This window comes from Anopheles gambiae, chromosome 3 (assembly GCF_943734735.2).
Source record: "Anopheles gambiae chromosome 3, idAnoGambNW_F1_1, whole genome shotgun sequence".
NCBI lineage: Eukaryota > Metazoa > Arthropoda > Insecta > Diptera > Culicidae > Anopheles > Anopheles gambiae.
Window position 1 is genome coordinate 45958441 of NC_064602.1, and position 17313 is coordinate 45975753.

Consider the following 17313-nt stretch of genomic DNA (forward strand, 5'->3'; position numbering starts at 1 on the left):
TTAATATTGTCGGGATGTTTTTTTTCGCTATTTTACGATAGTCAAATTTCCCAAACACCTGCATGTATTGATCTTGGTCAATCAAGGTGCCGGATCTGTTGGCCACCATGCGATGCCGAGCAAAGAAGTGTCAATCAAAGCACACACCGAACAGTTTTAGCAGGAAGTGCCACATTGTTTCGGAAGGATTGAAGAAAGGTCAAGTTTCTTTTGTTAAGAGCGGATTGATTGAAGCAGGTAAGCATGCGTTCTGAATTGCCAGGCCATATTTAATACCGAAAACAATATGAAAGTGTGCATTTAAATCGGTTTCTTCTAAGACAAACTAATGCAAGGGATTAATGTGCCTAGTTTGTTTGTTTTCTTTTGCGTGGAGTGCTGCTTACCACGCAATTACGTTCATGGCATAATTGTAGGTTATATATTAATTCCTTTACCATGTGCACTTTATTCGCTATTATGTATACAACTTTATACAACTCCATATCATGAATCGATTGGCGTTATGAACGATTGTAGTCAATGTTATTGTTGAAATTAAAAATGCAATGAAGGTTTTGTTATTACGTAACATTTTTCCCGGTCTGATACACATTCAAGGTCATTCATTAGCACGCGGCCGGGTCTGATCGTAGAAATGACGACACAATCGAGCATGTCACAATACCAGCTATGACAAACTTTCATCCAGCTCCGGAAGGGAAGACGAAGATATTTTCAGAACTTTCTTTTGAGGAGGAAAATGCCATTTTTTTTTAAACTAATAATCCTTAAACTTCAGCATCGTGTTCGAACCATATCAAAGTGTGAGTTTGATGTATGTATATTAAAAACATTGCTTTGATTTACCTTCTTGTACGTAACATTGTAATTCGTAAATTCATTTAAAGAGCACGTGCCCATCCATCTATAAACAAAATCTTTGTCTTTCGCATTCGTATTTAATTGTCTTGTATATAAAAATTGTAAAAAAAAATTGTATGGGAAATTATGTTTATATCAAATACGTGTGAACAATAATTGCTACACCTTATACCCTTATTTTTCTCCATCTATTCCTTTTCTCTTTTTCAGGCCTTGGATAAATCCATATCTTTTTTTGCTTGGCCACGTACAGTGTACATCTTTAGACCAAAACAATATTTTTTTTTATTTTCACTAAAATACACCCCTGCTTTCAACCGAAGCTTGTTCCGTAGATTACTAGGCAGCCTGTAAGAAGCCCAAGAAAGGAAGATGTTTGAATCAGAAGACGAGGATGTTCTGGAAACGGTGCTGCGCTATCAGCTTCAGCAGCCTGCATTGTCACCCATAACTACTACGATGGCTAGCGTCGCTGAAAACAACATCTTTAGCAATGATAACGCATTTTTCTCCAATATCTTGCTTCAAAAGTTGGCCCTGTTAAGGTATGTAGACTCAATAATCGATAAATTAGCTGGACTAAAGCACATTGCAAACGGTATGTGTTGTTGCTTGCCATTGTGGGAAATATGTGTCAAACAGATGTAACGTTTGCTCTGCTCCTGCTGCTCATCTCAATCCCCACGTGTTCTATACTTGAGTATCAAATCGTCCCACGCCCGGGAAACAAGGAATCACGAGTAGTCCGAGCGCCTGTGACAGTACTAGCAATAGGCAACACAAGTCGATTTGTTGACTTTATCGATCATTTCATTGGCATGCCGAATGGATTTTACCAATGAATACGAACATTTGGCAAAGGGTAGGGAATGGAAAAAGAAGGGCGAGAAGAAGGGACTCTTCAATTGCTCTTGTAAAGTTAGAGCTACTGCTGCTGCTGGTGATGATGATCTGCCGCGAACGTTGTCGATGATGAGCCGTTTTTGAAATGCGCAAACATTACACCACTGGTAGATGGCGGTGCCCTTCTATGGCTGCCAGCCGCCAGAGAATGGCCGCCTGTATGAATGAATGGATGAACCGGGGGCCCCCTTCGGAACATTGAACCTATAAACACGGCTTTGAATGACTATCACACCTGCGGAACAAAAAGCTTTAGATCGGACACTGGCGGATTACACCAGCCTTTCGATGAATGAATTCTGGGTCTTTCTGTTGTGTTATTGTGGGTGAATGGGTCTGGATACTCGAGCCAGACATCTTTACGGTTAGCAATTTGCCAGCATAAAATCAATGCTAAACCAGGCAGTATGTAAAGAAACGTGCCGCCGTTTCCATGTATTGGCAACACAACGATAGGAGAGCGTTGTGTTCCGCATGTGTGAAACGAAACAAAACAATAACAAAGCTGTATGCATTTCAGTCGCGCTTGTGGCTTTTTGCCGCAAAACAGACGACCTTTCCCATTCAAAAGAACTAAGGCACACAAGAGTAGGTTAGTGTTATTGTATGAAAATTGTTCTGTTGTTTGAGACAAGCAAACCGGGGCTTGCTTCAATTTTGTAATGCATAGTATAGGGCGTGGTGCTTTCTAGGCGTTCCATTGCTATGCAATATTTGAACATCAATAGTATTGTATTGGTATAGGTCATAAAACTGCAAAGTGCTGTAAATATAAAATAACGGCGAGAAGGTGAAAGTGGTTAACAGGACGTTCGGCTCCTTACGGTAGATACTGTGCATATGTGCGCGAAATACGGCTTTTTAATGAATTTAAATGGTTGAACTTAATCTATACTCACTGGTTTATTGCACTTTTTAAGAAAGTACATCAGGAGGACGAGTTGTTATTTTGCATTGCTACAATACGTAGAGAAGGGATTAAATTTTGTTACATCAAATCGACCAGGACAAATGAAAGATGATAAATTAATGGATAACCTTGAACATCATACTGATTAGAATTTAAAAAAAAAATGTCAACAATACATGCCTGATCACTGTTGTAGTGTGCTTAAAAGAACGTTTTTTATGTTCATTTGAGTAGGAGAAATCGATACGGCCACTTGTCTTTGATCTTTACGAAAGGTGTGGTCATTTATTAACGTTTAGACGTCACCAAGGCATACTCTAGTGGCCTATGTATATTTGTGTACATGATGTTAGTTAGTTTTTCTCATAATCATGTGCTAATGGAGTAAGGTTTTGCTATCCTTAGCCGGGCATTCAACTGTAAGCTCTTTGCAATATTAACCTTTCACCGTTTGTGGCAAGAGAAGAAGGAGCTCAAAGCATGAGAACATGTTGCTTGCTTTAGAAGCTTAGTGCCGTTGGAAACGTGGAAGCAATTTAAAATACTAATTAATCAATCAACTTAATTAACCGAACATGATAATTTTTCATTCTTGCTTCGAAGGTTCCAACTTCCTTCTCCTCTTCCGCATGGGAAGGTGGTGGTACTACATGGCTACCCTAAGGCCCGTACTTATTTTACCCCGCTAACAAAGAAAAAAGATGTTTTTTACTGACCTATTAGAAAGCCCACAGTGTGCACGGGTTAGCATGAGACGTATGGGTCTCTGAAGAAGTTCGCATGGTAAGCGAGAGGGAAAAAAGTCGAGGCAATTTTTCATCGCTCTCTTCATACATCAGCGCTGTGCAGTAGTGTTACAATTGTACGTAGGATAGTTGATTAATTATTCTTACGGGAGATTTTTTTTTCTTCTTATAGCAACAACCTTTATCCTACTTCTAGTGGTCATCAAGCAGCACCACGAAATGTTATCAATTTAATCATTGAATAGTCGAATCGAAGATTCTTTTTACCGGAGATTGAAAAGTTCACCATTTTCTTGTACCCAAAATCCCTTTCCGTTAATTACTTTTGCTAATTACCAATATATTTCATTTCTTCATTCGAACCAAACAGATTAAGATTCATTACAATACCTGCCCTGCCGGGTGTACACCGTCAGCTTTTCGTTCAACCCAGGACGTAACCTAAGTTTGTGTTTGTCTTGCAGAAGACGTTTAGTCGTGTGGGCTAACCATTTCCGTCTTAACTGCGCTGTCCACGTGCATGGTTGTGTTTTTATTCAACACACCTTCCTATTTAACTTTTTGCGCATGAGCTCTTAGTGTTGGATGGATGGCTGGATGGATTATTTTCTTCATCATTTTTATATATATTTTTTTTTATTGTTTTTTTAGCTCGCATTCCTTTTCGTCTCGAGTCTTAGGTTTGCTCTTGTTATGAAAATTATGCTACTGGCTGTGCTACGATGCTGCTTCATAGCGGTTTCTTCCCTTAATATCTGGTACAAGACGCTTTCAGCTGAGAAGTTTTCGGTGTGTCGCTTCTTTTATTTTATTCACTAGCTCTTTTTTTTCATTTTCATTACAACGAGCTTTCTTTATTTTATAAAGACATTGTACCAGCGGTGAGGAAGAAGGTATCAGGAGAGGAATAAAAAAAACTAAATCATAAGGGTATGGAGAGCAACTGGCAGAAAGCTCAGGCAGGCATTTGATGGTAGAAAGCAAAACGAAGGACGAACTAAAAAACAAAACCATATAAAGAAACGTTTACGGTTTACTTGTGGCTTGAAGCCATCGTCAACGTCGTGGCTGCGCTGCGCCCGCCGGTAATGGTCGGTTCGGTTAATGACTATGGTTAATTTTTTTTCTTGGCTAGGGTTCCCGTTTTGCCAGTCTACCACTACTCCCCCTTACCCATAGCGTTGTTTCTTTGTGGTACATCTGTTAAAGTCCAGTGGCTTGCGTTTGTTTGCCGGAGGTCTATTTTATAATGATTTGTTTCGGTAAAGGTAAGCTTGTAACAGCGAAAAGCTACCGGAGTGAGCGGAGGTTCCTTTTTTTTAAGCAGTGACTAATGGGGACGCTTGGAGTATTGGGAAAGATTGGAAGAAATAAAGGGGAAAATGTCGGTGGTGGTTCGTTCCGGGTTTGGCACTAATAGCTAGTTAGCGTGGCTTAAAGGAGGAGAGGGCCGATTAGGGAACGCGTCGAACGAGCTTCAGAAAGATTGAGTACTAAAGAGGAGGGTGTACGCTCGTGGGCAGCTACAAATATTGCTTTGTCCTCAAGTTGAACAAACGTGCAGTTAGTTTTATTAATGTGCGTATGAGATGAGCGTGAGAAATCGCCGTTCGGCAGGACATATAACGCACCATATCATATTGCACTGAAGGTTTAGACGTGTGGTATTTTGTGTGTTTTGTCCTTAGTTGAAAAACTTTTTTTTTCAATGAGCTTTGCTTTGATGCTTAGTATAATGATTTAAATTAGCATATTACTTATTATGATATATTATTGACAGATTTATTGGAACGTGTATTCTCATTTTATAATGTTTTATGTAATAGCGATCATCAACTAAAAATAGTATCAGACCTTAAACTATTTATTAGCATTTCTTCTTTTTCTTCTTCTTCTTTGGTTCAACAATCGTTGTCGGTCTAGGCCTGCCTGTACCACTTGTGGGGTTGGCTTTCAATGACTTATTGATTACACCACCCCCCCCCTCCCCCCTAGGCGGGATAGTAACAGTCCCACGTATGGCGGCATGGTCCATTTGGGACTTGAACCCATGACGGGCATGTTGCTAAGTCGTACGAGTTGATGACCAAGTGACCAGCTATTTTTATTATCAGCCTTTGCGCTTACCGAATTATTATTAGCTTTTTTAACTTAGCGTTTGCAACATCAATAAACAGGTAACGAGGTACAAACTTTACCATTTCGATCGCTTTTCACATCTATCAAATATTCATGTACGTAGTACGGTAATGTTTCTTACTACTTACTGCTTAACACTACTTATTGTTATGTATATTTTTCATTAAAGTGACCCCTTAAGTTATAAACAACGCTTATATTTTACCTATCCATCGATACACGAAAAATAACGCCACGAATCTGTATGAAAAAGGTCTGTCGTTTAGAGGAATAGGAGCTGTGTTTTTTTATAGTATTTGTAGTGCAACGTGTTACGATTGAGATTTTTTTTTTAACTTGTAGATATTCTATCCTTTTTAGGTTAGTGCATCACTGCAAACATTGTGTCGTTCAATTATCAGTGTTGATATCCGTATGGAAAGAGGATTAACATGCTAACATTTTCCTGCGATACATGCATTTTTGCATTTTTAAGCTATACCCTAGGCCGAAGAAAACATGTGAGATGGTGTTTCTATATCCACCAAAAAAGTACAAGGGTTCTTTCTGTATTGTTTTTCGAGTTGCCCTTGTACACAGACCCCGTCTATTTGCTCTTTCTTTAGGGCATACGGTGACTTACACAAATGCAGGAAGCGAGATGTAAACATGTTTCTAGTGCTTTATTGAAATGTATTAGAAGCATTGAATGAATGATAATTACGTGAATCTAATCGTGTACAAAGCGAAGAAGCACATTATAATTCATTGTTAAACCTCACAAGCAAGTTTTGTGCTAATTGTCATTATTGCTATGAGAGCCAGCTATTTTGTGAAGTCAAAACTCTAACCACAATAGCTACCAAAAAGATTATGCGATAGTGGTTTTAATTATACAAACACGTGACGATGATAGAAAGACTTTCTTAAAATAAAGTAAACAACACTCGCAAGCGATTGAATAACGAATTTGTATTTTGGCAATAGATACAACTGCAGGCTAACGAGTTAAAGACAGTGTCAACCTTCACGGGCTTTGTAGTGCTTCTGGATACAGAAGCTGTAGTGTCACTAAGGAAAAGTTGAGTGAAAGTGTTTTTGTCTGCTGCTTTGTTTCATATGTGCGCCTGTTGATTCTCCATTCATCGTCCTATAGAAGGACATTTTCGGGTACACAATCAACAATAAACACCGAACTCTGCTCCGCTGTGTAGTACGTACGTGGTCCGACCACGAGCGAAGGGGACGTAAGAAGTGTTTATTTGCTTGTACGGAGCGAAGCCATACTTCACTTCGCTACTGTTGTCGACACTACACTACTCGCTCCGTCACATTCGATCTTTTTACTTCTATTGCACGAGATCCTTTGCCTCTCTTCCCGCTTCTTTCTATTTTGGATGGGTGGGTATTTGGGTAAACAGGATTACATGATCAGTTGCACTGCTTGCAGTGCGCCGGTTTGCAAACACACCATCATCTCACCGTGGCCCCTGTTTGGTTGTCGCATTTTACGGTTTGTTATAGTTGTACCATGCATACAGTTGTTGCAGGATAACGCACGCAATAGGATACGGTGGTGTGTCTTTGATGAAGCCCTATTAAAGTTTTGATGTTGTTGTCAATTCGTTATTGTAATGTGTGACGTCATGCATCCACCGTCCATAGACGGTCATCGGTTTAAACATTGGAATTTACATGCTGCTCTATTTAAATATCAATTTATTTATGTTTTTTCTATATTAAAGAATATCTTAGTGTAATGTAAAATATAATAACATTCATTTTTTTTTAAATAATTTTTTTTTATCATCTCGTTTTTGAGTGCAAATTAAAAAAAAAAACAATTCAATGAACGATTACTTAGCAAATGAAAGATAAAAATGTCCATGAATGATTCATATTATGATTGTTATTGTTATTGCTATTATTTAAATTGTTATCATCATTTCATCATCAACGTCGCTACGCGCTCATCGTAATTGTGGCAAAACGTGGAAATGCTGTGTTGCAATAAGTAGATTGATTTTTATTTCCACTCCCTACTAAGGTTGCTCTCGTGGTCTTGTTTTTTTTTCGCCTCTTCAATGCAAGTTCAAACCTATCATCAAATCCTCTTGTGTTGTTTTTTTTATGTAAGGAATAAGAAATCAATGAACGAACCAGAGGGTGGCTGTCACGCTCTAAAGGCGAATGTGAAGGCGAAGAGAGTGGTCGAGGGGAAGCAAAAGGAATGTGGCGTTTTGGAAACGATTGGAAAATTCCTCTCGATCGATCAATACAATACCGTCGGTGATGTTCAACTGGAACACTACGGCATAAAGTATATGCCTTTTGCGTACATGTGCGATACGCTCTCAAAATATTGTCCCGCTGCACGTTAGAAGATTGTGGTGAAATGTTTCTATCACCAAAACTCTGCTGTACGTTGAACCAAGGACATCGAATGCACGGAACAGAAAAGGTATGATGAATGGTGGATTGGTATGGTCTGCGCTCGAATGAATGATGCTATTTTATAGCACACAGCACAGCCAAAGATCCTGCGTAACGCAATTGTGAAAGTGAGTTTACGGTGCACTGTTTCATTCGCACCGCCATGTTTGCATAACGTTGTCATCTCAGTCGCTGATTTTTATAGCAACATCATTGCTAAGGGTGTAAAACTTGGCAACGTTGTTTGCAACCCCTAACGTACCATAAAACATGTCTTGCTGCATGTAGCCACGCCTCTTGCCAAAGCTGGTTCTTTTTTTTTGTTCATAGTATGAACGCGTGTTTGCTTTCCAGGCAGAGCGGTATACTGCGCTACCCCGTTGCAGCCAGATTGTCTGGCATGGCTTGGGTCGGGTCGCGGTCAGTAGTGAGTGGAAGCGAGAGCAAATGATACCCTGACGCTTTGTCGGAACTTACCTGTGCCGATTCGTGCAGCTGTCTTGCCAGTGCGCACCCTTAGCGAGACCGAGAGGTTTGGTGGTGTGATGATTATGCTACTTCTCACAACTTTACGCACACTCTCAGCAGTTTCATATTTATGCTGTGAGAGCATCGCGCTCTGTTAAGAGTGTGTTGGTGGGGTAGCGGTGTAGGCCGCCGAAGATCTCTCACTCTGATTGGTCCCGTATCGTCCCTAGAATTGTTGGAGGGGATGCCTGCACGGGTTACACGGCACTCGGACAGACCCGATGCTCTCGGTTCGGTGCTCCGCTCGCTCTTCTCCGCTCATCCGCGTCACACCGAACGTGATGCAGAGTACGCAGCAACATACTCCAATAGTGCGGAGGCTTATCCTACTCGCAACCTGAAGAACCCTTGTGACCTGGCTGGCCTGTCGCGCGCTACCTTCCCCGTGTCTTCTCTGTGTGTGGATAGATGTGTTCGGCCCGGTTCCGTTCCGTGAGTTTGTATGTGTGGGTTCTAGCGTGACAGCACTCCTCGGTTGGTTGGGTTGTGCCGGGAGAAACGACCACAGAAGCACACGCTTTTGCTACGATTTTTGAAAACGCTCGGGGTTCGGTACAAGCTTCGCCACGAACGAGCCCTCATAGTAAAACGGAAAGGTGCTGCGTTCGCAAGTGTGTCGTAATTCTCTCGCGTTTCGGTCCCCGGTGGTTAGGCATCGCGTCCGCTCCGCACGTTACTGATTCCGCGGCGGTATATTGACGTATTTTTGCTAAAGGGTCAGAGCTGCAACACTTCAGCCCGCGTGTTATTTATCGCTTAAGGCATAAAGAAAGGCACCGATGTTGTTGCCTTCTCAGTGAGCCGTGTGTAAAAGTGGATCATGAGTTAATGTTAAGACGAAATTTGATTCGTTGAAAAAGCATCACTCGAGTTTTTGGAAGACTAACATATGCCATGTGGACGTGATCATCGTAAACATTAAGCTCATTAGGGTGTTGCATCCAGTACGCCTCAGTGCAGAGAGTAATCAGTGCAATCAGTGAACTGTTGTTGTCTGGAATTTCATAACCTTGTGGTAAATGTGTCAGTTTATGCGTCAATTCTAGTGGTGCGATGAAGACCAAGACACAAGAAACAGGAAGGGATTCATACATTTTTACACCGAATCCTGTAAACACAAATAATTAATTCAATAATTATTGTAATCATCCAAGGCAATCCCCACGAATAACAAGTACAACCTCTCCCCGTGCCTAGTGTCTATTTAAATGTATGTATGTGTGTGAGTGTATGCTCGAATACTGCTTCTGATGCAGTCAGGAATCTGGCACTCCTGAAGGCTTAAGTTGAGCGAGTGCAAACGGTGAAATGTTTGAGTGATTGAAGAGCTTTAGAGAGTTTCGTCCTTTGCTGGGAAAGATACTGAATAGTGTCTGCGTTAACTAATCCAATATCCGTAGATCGAGGAAGCATTGGATGTCTGCTTGAAAGGATGTTTGACTCCAGTGCATGCGCTAAAGGGTAAATTGCCTGCCTGTAAGGTGATGTCTGTAACTGAAAGATAGTGTTTGCATTGTATGATCGATCGAAAATGTGTTGACGAATGCCGTGTGTTATCAAAACAATAGGAGCATTGCAAAAGAGCACAATGTCTGTTATGCTAGTACGTGGCTCGCGCTTTTTGTAATTGATCTCATGTTTGTGTGTGAATGTGTTACTTTTCGGTGTTGGATTTTTAATGAGCCTGGAGTATTATAATATAATTCGCGGTATATTTTAAAACTGTTCGTCTACAGACACAGTGGACTCTTCAACCACGTTAGTGAAACGGGGCAGGCGGCTGCAAGCACCTCAGGTGGCACTGCCACTGTTGTGGAGAATTACAACGACGACGACGGCGACAACGACAACGGCTGCGGCGGCGGCGACTACAACGACGACGACGACAACGACCAGCAAAATAACATGTTGACCATGGAATCTGATATGAAAGGGGGTGGCATTCTACATGCCACAATGCCCCCGCACCACCCATCGTCTCTGCATGGCCACAGTACCTCGCCGTATGGGGCGCTGGGATCGCTAAGCATGATGAACACCGGTCTGTCGCAGCTTTCCTCTCATCAGACGTCTGCCGCACAGCAACATCACCTGCTCGGGGGCGGAGGTGGTGGACATCAGCAACACCATATGAGCCACGGTTTGAGCAGCAACAACAGCAGCAGCAGCAGTAACAACAACAACAGCAGTGGCTACGGAAGCCCCCTGCAACAGCCGGTGTCCGGTCTGAGTCCGACCGGTCTCGTCTCAGGGCAAGGACACTCGCAGCACAGTTCGCCGACGGGAATGACTACTACTGGCCAGCATCACATTACCGCTGGCGGTGGCCACCATCACCATCATCACGGTACCGGTGGACTGTTGGGTGTGAATCACAACAACAACAACACGAGCAAAGCAGCCCAGCAAAACGCCGATCGCGTAAAGCGACCCATGAACGCATTCATGGTTTGGTCCCGAGGTCAACGGCGAAAGATGGCCTCCGACAACCCGAAGATGCACAACTCGGAGATCTCAAAGCGACTTGGGGCGCAATGGAAAGACCTGTCCGAGACGGAAAAGCGCCCATTTATCGACGAGGCGAAGCGGCTCCGTGCGGTACACATGAAAGAGCATCCGGACTACAAGTACCGGCCGCGCCGGAAGACGAAGACGTTGACGAAAGCCAAGGAAAAGTATCCGCTCGGTGTGGGCTCGTTGCTGGGCGCTGGACAAACGAACGAGGGCAGCGGGATGCGCGGAAGTGGATCGTCGACCACATTGGCCGCGCAGCAGGCGGCAGCAGCAGCGGCTGCGGCGGCAGCAGCCGCAGCGAATCGTGATATGTACCACCAGATGCCTCCAAATGGCTATATGCCAAATGGATACACGATGATGCACGATCCGTCATCGGCGGCAGCTTACCAGTCTCAGCAGCACTACATGAGCAATTACCATCACCACCACCGGTACGAAATGGGGCAGATGGCGGCTGCGGCAGCAGCTTCCGGCACTACGGCTGGATCCCTGAACAGTTACATGAACGCCGGTTACGGTGGAATGTACGGTGGAGGAAGCGGTGGAGGCGGAGGAGGTACCGTATCTGGTGGTCAAACCTCTCCCTACGGTGGCAGCGGAGGTGGACTGCAGCAGCCCGGTTCGCCGTACAGTACGACAATCCAGCAGCAGCCCGGATCCCCGTACGGACTAAACCACCAGCCCGGAAGTGCGTTGTCCTGCCAAAGCCACAGTCCCAGTGATTCGAGCGTGAAATCGGAACCAGTGTCACCCAGTCCGATCGCGTCCGCCACCAACAACAACTTAACCATGAAGCGAGAATATATAGTTGGCGGAGGCCACCAGCAGCAATCGACGGCAGCCGATTTGAGTCATTTGATCAACATGTACCACGTTCCGGATATGCAGCAGACGGGTGGTTCAGATTTGCAGCAACATCATCGCAATCATCTAATGCAACACTACCATCAGCATAATAGCAGTGTGTCGCCCGATCTTCAATCGCAGCATCAGCACCTTCAGCAGCACCAGCAGGTCCAGCAACAGCAACAACAACAGCAGCAGGTTCTGCGATCTATGGCACCGATCTCACACATGTGAGAGTTGGCCGCAACCGCGACGGACCTCTTGGTGCACCATCATCACCAACAGCAACAGCTTCGTGTGTCGAAAGCACTGGTATCAACATCGCCATCCGCTTCGATCACTTCGACGGCGTCCACCAACCATCATGCGACTGCGACAGTTGCTGCAGCAACGCCACCATGCAACTCCAGGAACAATAGTAATGACAGCAGTACTGCCGCTGCACTAGCAGGAGGTAATGCCGCCGACCATCATGGAGGTAGTGCTGCCTCTCCAACGGAGGAATCGGTTGCTGCGGTAGCCGCCGTTTCAGGTGGTTCAATTTTCACCAGCAGTAGTAACCTTCATCAACATTCCTTTGACCGATTGCCGCCACTATGTGCATCTCCATTATCCGCATACCGACACCACTCAGGCACATCGTCGTCGGCTGCAGCTATTGGCAATAGCAATAATTGTAGCAACATGATCCTCGCGGGACCTGCTACATCAAATGCAACAACTGCCTCCGCTTCGCTTGGTAGTGCTGGCCTTGGAGCTGGTGGACTCATGTCGTCGACTCCTCATTCCCATGCGGCACTAATCAGCGCCGTAACTCCTGCCCTCGGATTTTCAATAACCAATGGAAACGATGTGCAACCACCGTTGCTTGCTGTGGATCCCGATGATGATGCTCACCATTCTTATCATCACGGCATGCACATGGCACCCTCTCCCCATCATCATCATCATCATCTATATCATCATCATCACCATCACGACTATCATCATCATGCGGCTGCTGCTGCTGCTTTGCTTGGTGGCTTCACGAGTGGAAGTGGTGTTGGTTTGGTCGATTGTGTCAGTGATGGTACCAACTGTGCCGATCGCGAGGACTCTACCGGATTTCTTTCGGTGGCAAGTACATCCGCAAGCAGTGCTGTTGGGAATTACTGTCTTAGTGCAGGGGTGGACAGTGCGACAGGGTTGGTACAAGCTGTAACGGTGCCCACAGCACTATCGGCGACGCATGATAGCGATGAACCCGGAACAGCTGCTGAGGGTAGATCAATGAATATTGGTAGTGAAATCGGTGTTCTGCGATCGCATGATCGGCCGGCCTCATCGTCTTCGGCTATTTCGATGGCTGCTAGGACGGCTGCTGCAGCAGCAGCGGCCGTTGTTGCTGCCTCGAACCATCACCACCACATTCAACAGCATCCTCCGCCGGATTCGCCATACCATCATCACCATCATCACCATCGTACTTTGCCAATGGATATTTCGGCATTGTAGGGTATGAAGCTTTTACCATTGAACGCTTTTTATTGATTTCCGGTGTAGCTATTGATGGTGGAACTAGTATCCAACCTACGCATGATGAAAAATAGCACAGGAAAAGGTGTTGAAATGAAAAGAAAATGAGCAATTTTAGTGATGAGGATTATTCAGGGAGCAGTTAATCTGTTGCATCAAAGAAATCTCTTGAACAATTGAATCATACGTGTAAATATTGAACGCAATCCATCAGTTTTGTCTACTGCTGTAGAATTGAGCTGAGCTCTTTAAAAGACATGCACTAGAGCACTCCGTGTTTTATCACTTCCTGTTGGATGGCACAGAAGCGAACTACTCTCGATACAAGTTGTTTAACGTTAATTCCATCTCGACGTAAATATGAGGTCCAAATGTTGTCCAACGGTTCAGCTACGAAGAGAGGGACTTTTCAAAGTAAGAAAATCGATGAAAGAAGCTCGTCGTCGATCGCAGGGTCGATCGCAAACATAGACAAGCATTGGAGCGCGCAAAGTACGACGTTTTTACGTGTAATGTGTGATATTATTATTTTTTCTTTATTTTGTTTACTTTTCATATATTTTTTTTGTTTAAACGTGGAATATAATGTACAGACTGTACCGAGGAAATCTTATGGCAAATCAGATCTAATATTAATATTACTGTCGATAAATTATCGATGATGTTAGTGAGAGTAGACAAAACTGAACACGAAAGCTTACCTTTTGTTCGGGTAAGTGAAATGTAACATACGAACAAGAACACTTGTGAATAGGTTTTAGTTGTTAGGCTACGTTTCTCTATTCTATCCTGAGCTGCTGTTAGTATAACTTTAAAAAAGATGGACTCGAAGATATGAATTATTTGTAATGGAGAGGCAAATTAGGAACCCAGCACTTTAACTTTTTAGTTCGTTCTATAAAGTCTCTCTTACTCGCTGGGAATGTATTTCTGTAAAAAGCAAGCAAGCAATGTTTATTACGTATCTGCGTACCCAATATTATTATCATTTTCATATAGTAAAGCTTATACAGAATAAGTACAGCGGTGAATTCAAATTCATTGAATATAGATCATTGGTTTGTGGGAGTAGGACAGTCATACGCCTTGATGGCAAATTTCCTTCGCAACTTTTTGCAACTAAAACGAAAAAGAAATGATTCACTTTAACAAATATTCTATTGTTTTCATTAATTTGTTTCGTCTGTTCACAAACATCATTGCCCAGTAAAATCAAAAGTGAGAATTATTTTAGCTGTGTAATACAATATTTTCAATATATTTACCTTTTGAAATTCTCAAATAGAACTGTTTCTCTTTTCGGAAGTAAATCCTTTCTTATTCATGGAGAGATTATTAGAATACAAATTTGTAATGCGTGAATGCGAGCGAGGCGTTGCAAAAAAGAAAGAAAGTTAGTCATGTTTGTATGTACAGATGCAGCACAAACCAGGAAAAGAAGTACTGAAAAATACACACAACAAATGAACTATAAATAAAATAGATGAAATGAAATCACACAAACCAATGATAACAATATATTGCACTGTAAAAAAGCGAATTCGAACATGAGCGACATCATCTTTCTCTATAGCTGCCGGGTCCCGATAATAAATAAAAGATCGCTAAAATAAACCGTCGGAATATAAACTGCGCTAGACATGATGTATGTGTACACAAAATATAAACAAAGTACAGATTAGCGAGGCATAGAAGGAAGAAGACAGGTATACAAATTCGGAACAAATGTAATAATACTGTGAACGAAACGACAAAACAAAACAGCCCGAACAAGAAACATGTACGATCTGCAAAATTCCAATGTTAACAGAAAACAATGCTACTAAAAAGGATGAAAAATTAGACAAAACCTGTTTTATTTTATATTGTGCTTAGATATTTTGCTTTTATGGGAGGTATGATCGTTGAGAACTTATGGATTTGTTATTGTTTTATGTAGGCATAATTTACAGTTGTATTGGTTTTTTGCAGTTGCTGTTGAAATATGGTAAGACTTTTTCCCACCGTTTTGTGTCTTGAATGCAGTTCTGATTGATGGTGTCTATTTCAGCCATAGGAAAAGCAATCGCTGATAATCGGTAAAAGATCCTGTTGTTGAATGGTGTGTCATACCCTTCTTAAGTGTCGTTCGAGAGTTATCCAGGATTTGGTGGCGTTTTAGGAGTTCACGGCGAATGAAATGATCCAAATTCGTCCTGCAGCTTAGAATAGTGACTATATGTGCATATTTTTATTCCTTGTTTCTATCGGTTTGTGGTGCGTTTTAAATTTCATCTATTTTGCAAGTGTTCTGAATTTATTATACTCTGAGTAATTTGGTTGATGGATGATTGTGATATAGTGCTTAATTTGTGCAAGAAATGAACTGAACGTGAACCGAATCGAAAGAATACTAATTTCGCAGCTGCTGTGTTGGGTAAAAATGCGACTGATGGTTAGGGCATTAACCATTACCTTCTCCGTTCTGTACCCAGCGGCTCAACACGCACCGGTGGCAAGCGGCTGAGGAAGTAAAAAGCAAAAAAAAAAACAAAAACATATGTCCTAAAGATTCCGCATCCCTTTAGGGACCTGAAAAGCAACATCTTGATAGTCAAAAAAAAGTCAGCATCATGCTTTCGTTTTCTGTGAAATCATCCAAAATAATTCCTGTCGAAAAGTCTACCTCTTATCCACATTTCTATCCGTCGAAAAAGATGAACCAGGGTCCAGCCGTTTCCATCCTACACCTTCTGGGAATTGGCGGAAAATCGCTCGCCATCCGACGGTGAAAAGTGTCCGCACACAAGTACCTCGGAATGCGAGCAAAGCAGCATGTTTGTGAGCAGTAAATGAAACGCAGTGTGTAGGCCACACAATTTGAAATCTTCCTCTAATAATAATCATGACCAACAGTTTTTGGTACATGCCGGTGCAGGGCAGAGTGTGCAGGTAAACATTGGGAATCGTGGACAGCAATTAATTATTGGCTGCTTCCAGTGCATCTGGGAACGTACAACGGCAGAAAAAAAGGAACAGAAAATGAAGCCGTAAAATGCCGTCGGTACCCAAAACCAACCATCACCATCAGTGTCGTGGCATCGGGGGTCGCGGTCGTAGAAAACAGCATGATTGTGCGTTCAGGTGCGAGAGTGATCGCCTGATAGTGATAATAATAATCATGAGGTGTGAGGTTTTTCCTACCCTACGTCCTACTTTTTTCCTTCTCTTCAATGCTGGGTACTACTACTAGTTTTAGATTTTTTGTAACGATTATTTAACACCGTTTTTCACGTGCTTATGCTTAATAATTGCTATGATAAAAAAGATAAAGTGTTAAACGCCTGGTATATGTTTGCTTTTTGTAGGAGGGCGTGCTTGATTTTGTCCCGTACAGTTGGAAACACTTCATCTTATTGGAGCAACGCTATGGAATTAGAGTAGGTTAATGCACCGTAAGCAGAATGTTTATTTTAGTTTGTATTGTTTGTTATATCGAACAGATGTGTCGCAATATTAAAACACTTAAATTCATAATCAATTAATGTATTCGTTTTACAAACACAAGAAATTATGAGTATGTTATTGGTTGCACATAAAAGAAACTTTTTTTACAAGCGACGAACCTAATAACACATGACGTGATGTATCTTTAGCAAAGAGAGTAGCAAATGGGGCATTTTACATACCAATTAAAATACTTTGTAACGGAACTTGTCGTAAAATTCCGATCTACTTTCGTTACCATTTCAAAACGGGAACACGCGTATCCATTTTGGGAACTATATCGTTTATTTTTTTTTGTGTTCGTTCCATTTTATTAACCAATACACTTGGGTTTACCTTCGCCCAAGCGAATGTGTGAAGATTGGGTTAGCATTGCTTATTAATGTTAAACCGTTTTAAATGAGCGTCGACTGCTTCGCTTCGCCGCTGGTTATGAACGACGACCGC

The 17313-nt window shown here is 42.5% G+C and overlaps 1 protein-coding gene across 1 annotated transcript; it reads left to right on the top strand.

Annotated features, from left to right (window-relative positions):
* The first annotated feature begins 85 nt into the window (after positions 1–85).
* LOC133393827 (transcription factor SOX-3-like) lies at positions 86–15243 on the top strand. Its single transcript, XM_061660495.1, has 3 exons — positions 86–237; positions 1075–1409; positions 10239–15243. Exons 2-3 carry the CDS (start codon positions 1237–1239, stop codon positions 12097–12099), a joined length of 2034 nt encoding a protein of 677 aa, XP_061516479.1. The 5' UTR covers positions 86–237; positions 1075–1236; the 3' UTR covers positions 12100–15243.
* Positions 15244–17313: the final 2070 nt, after the last annotated feature.

Coding starts and splice junctions, on each gene's coding strand:
- LOC133393827 (XM_061660495.1), top strand. CDS start 1,237: ATGTTTGAATCAGAAGACGAGGATGTTCTGGAAACGGTGCTGCGCTAT. Junction 1,410..10,238: donor CAAAAGTTGGCCCTGTTAAG/GTATGTAGACTC, acceptor GTTCGTCTACAG/ACACAGTGGACTCTTCAACC.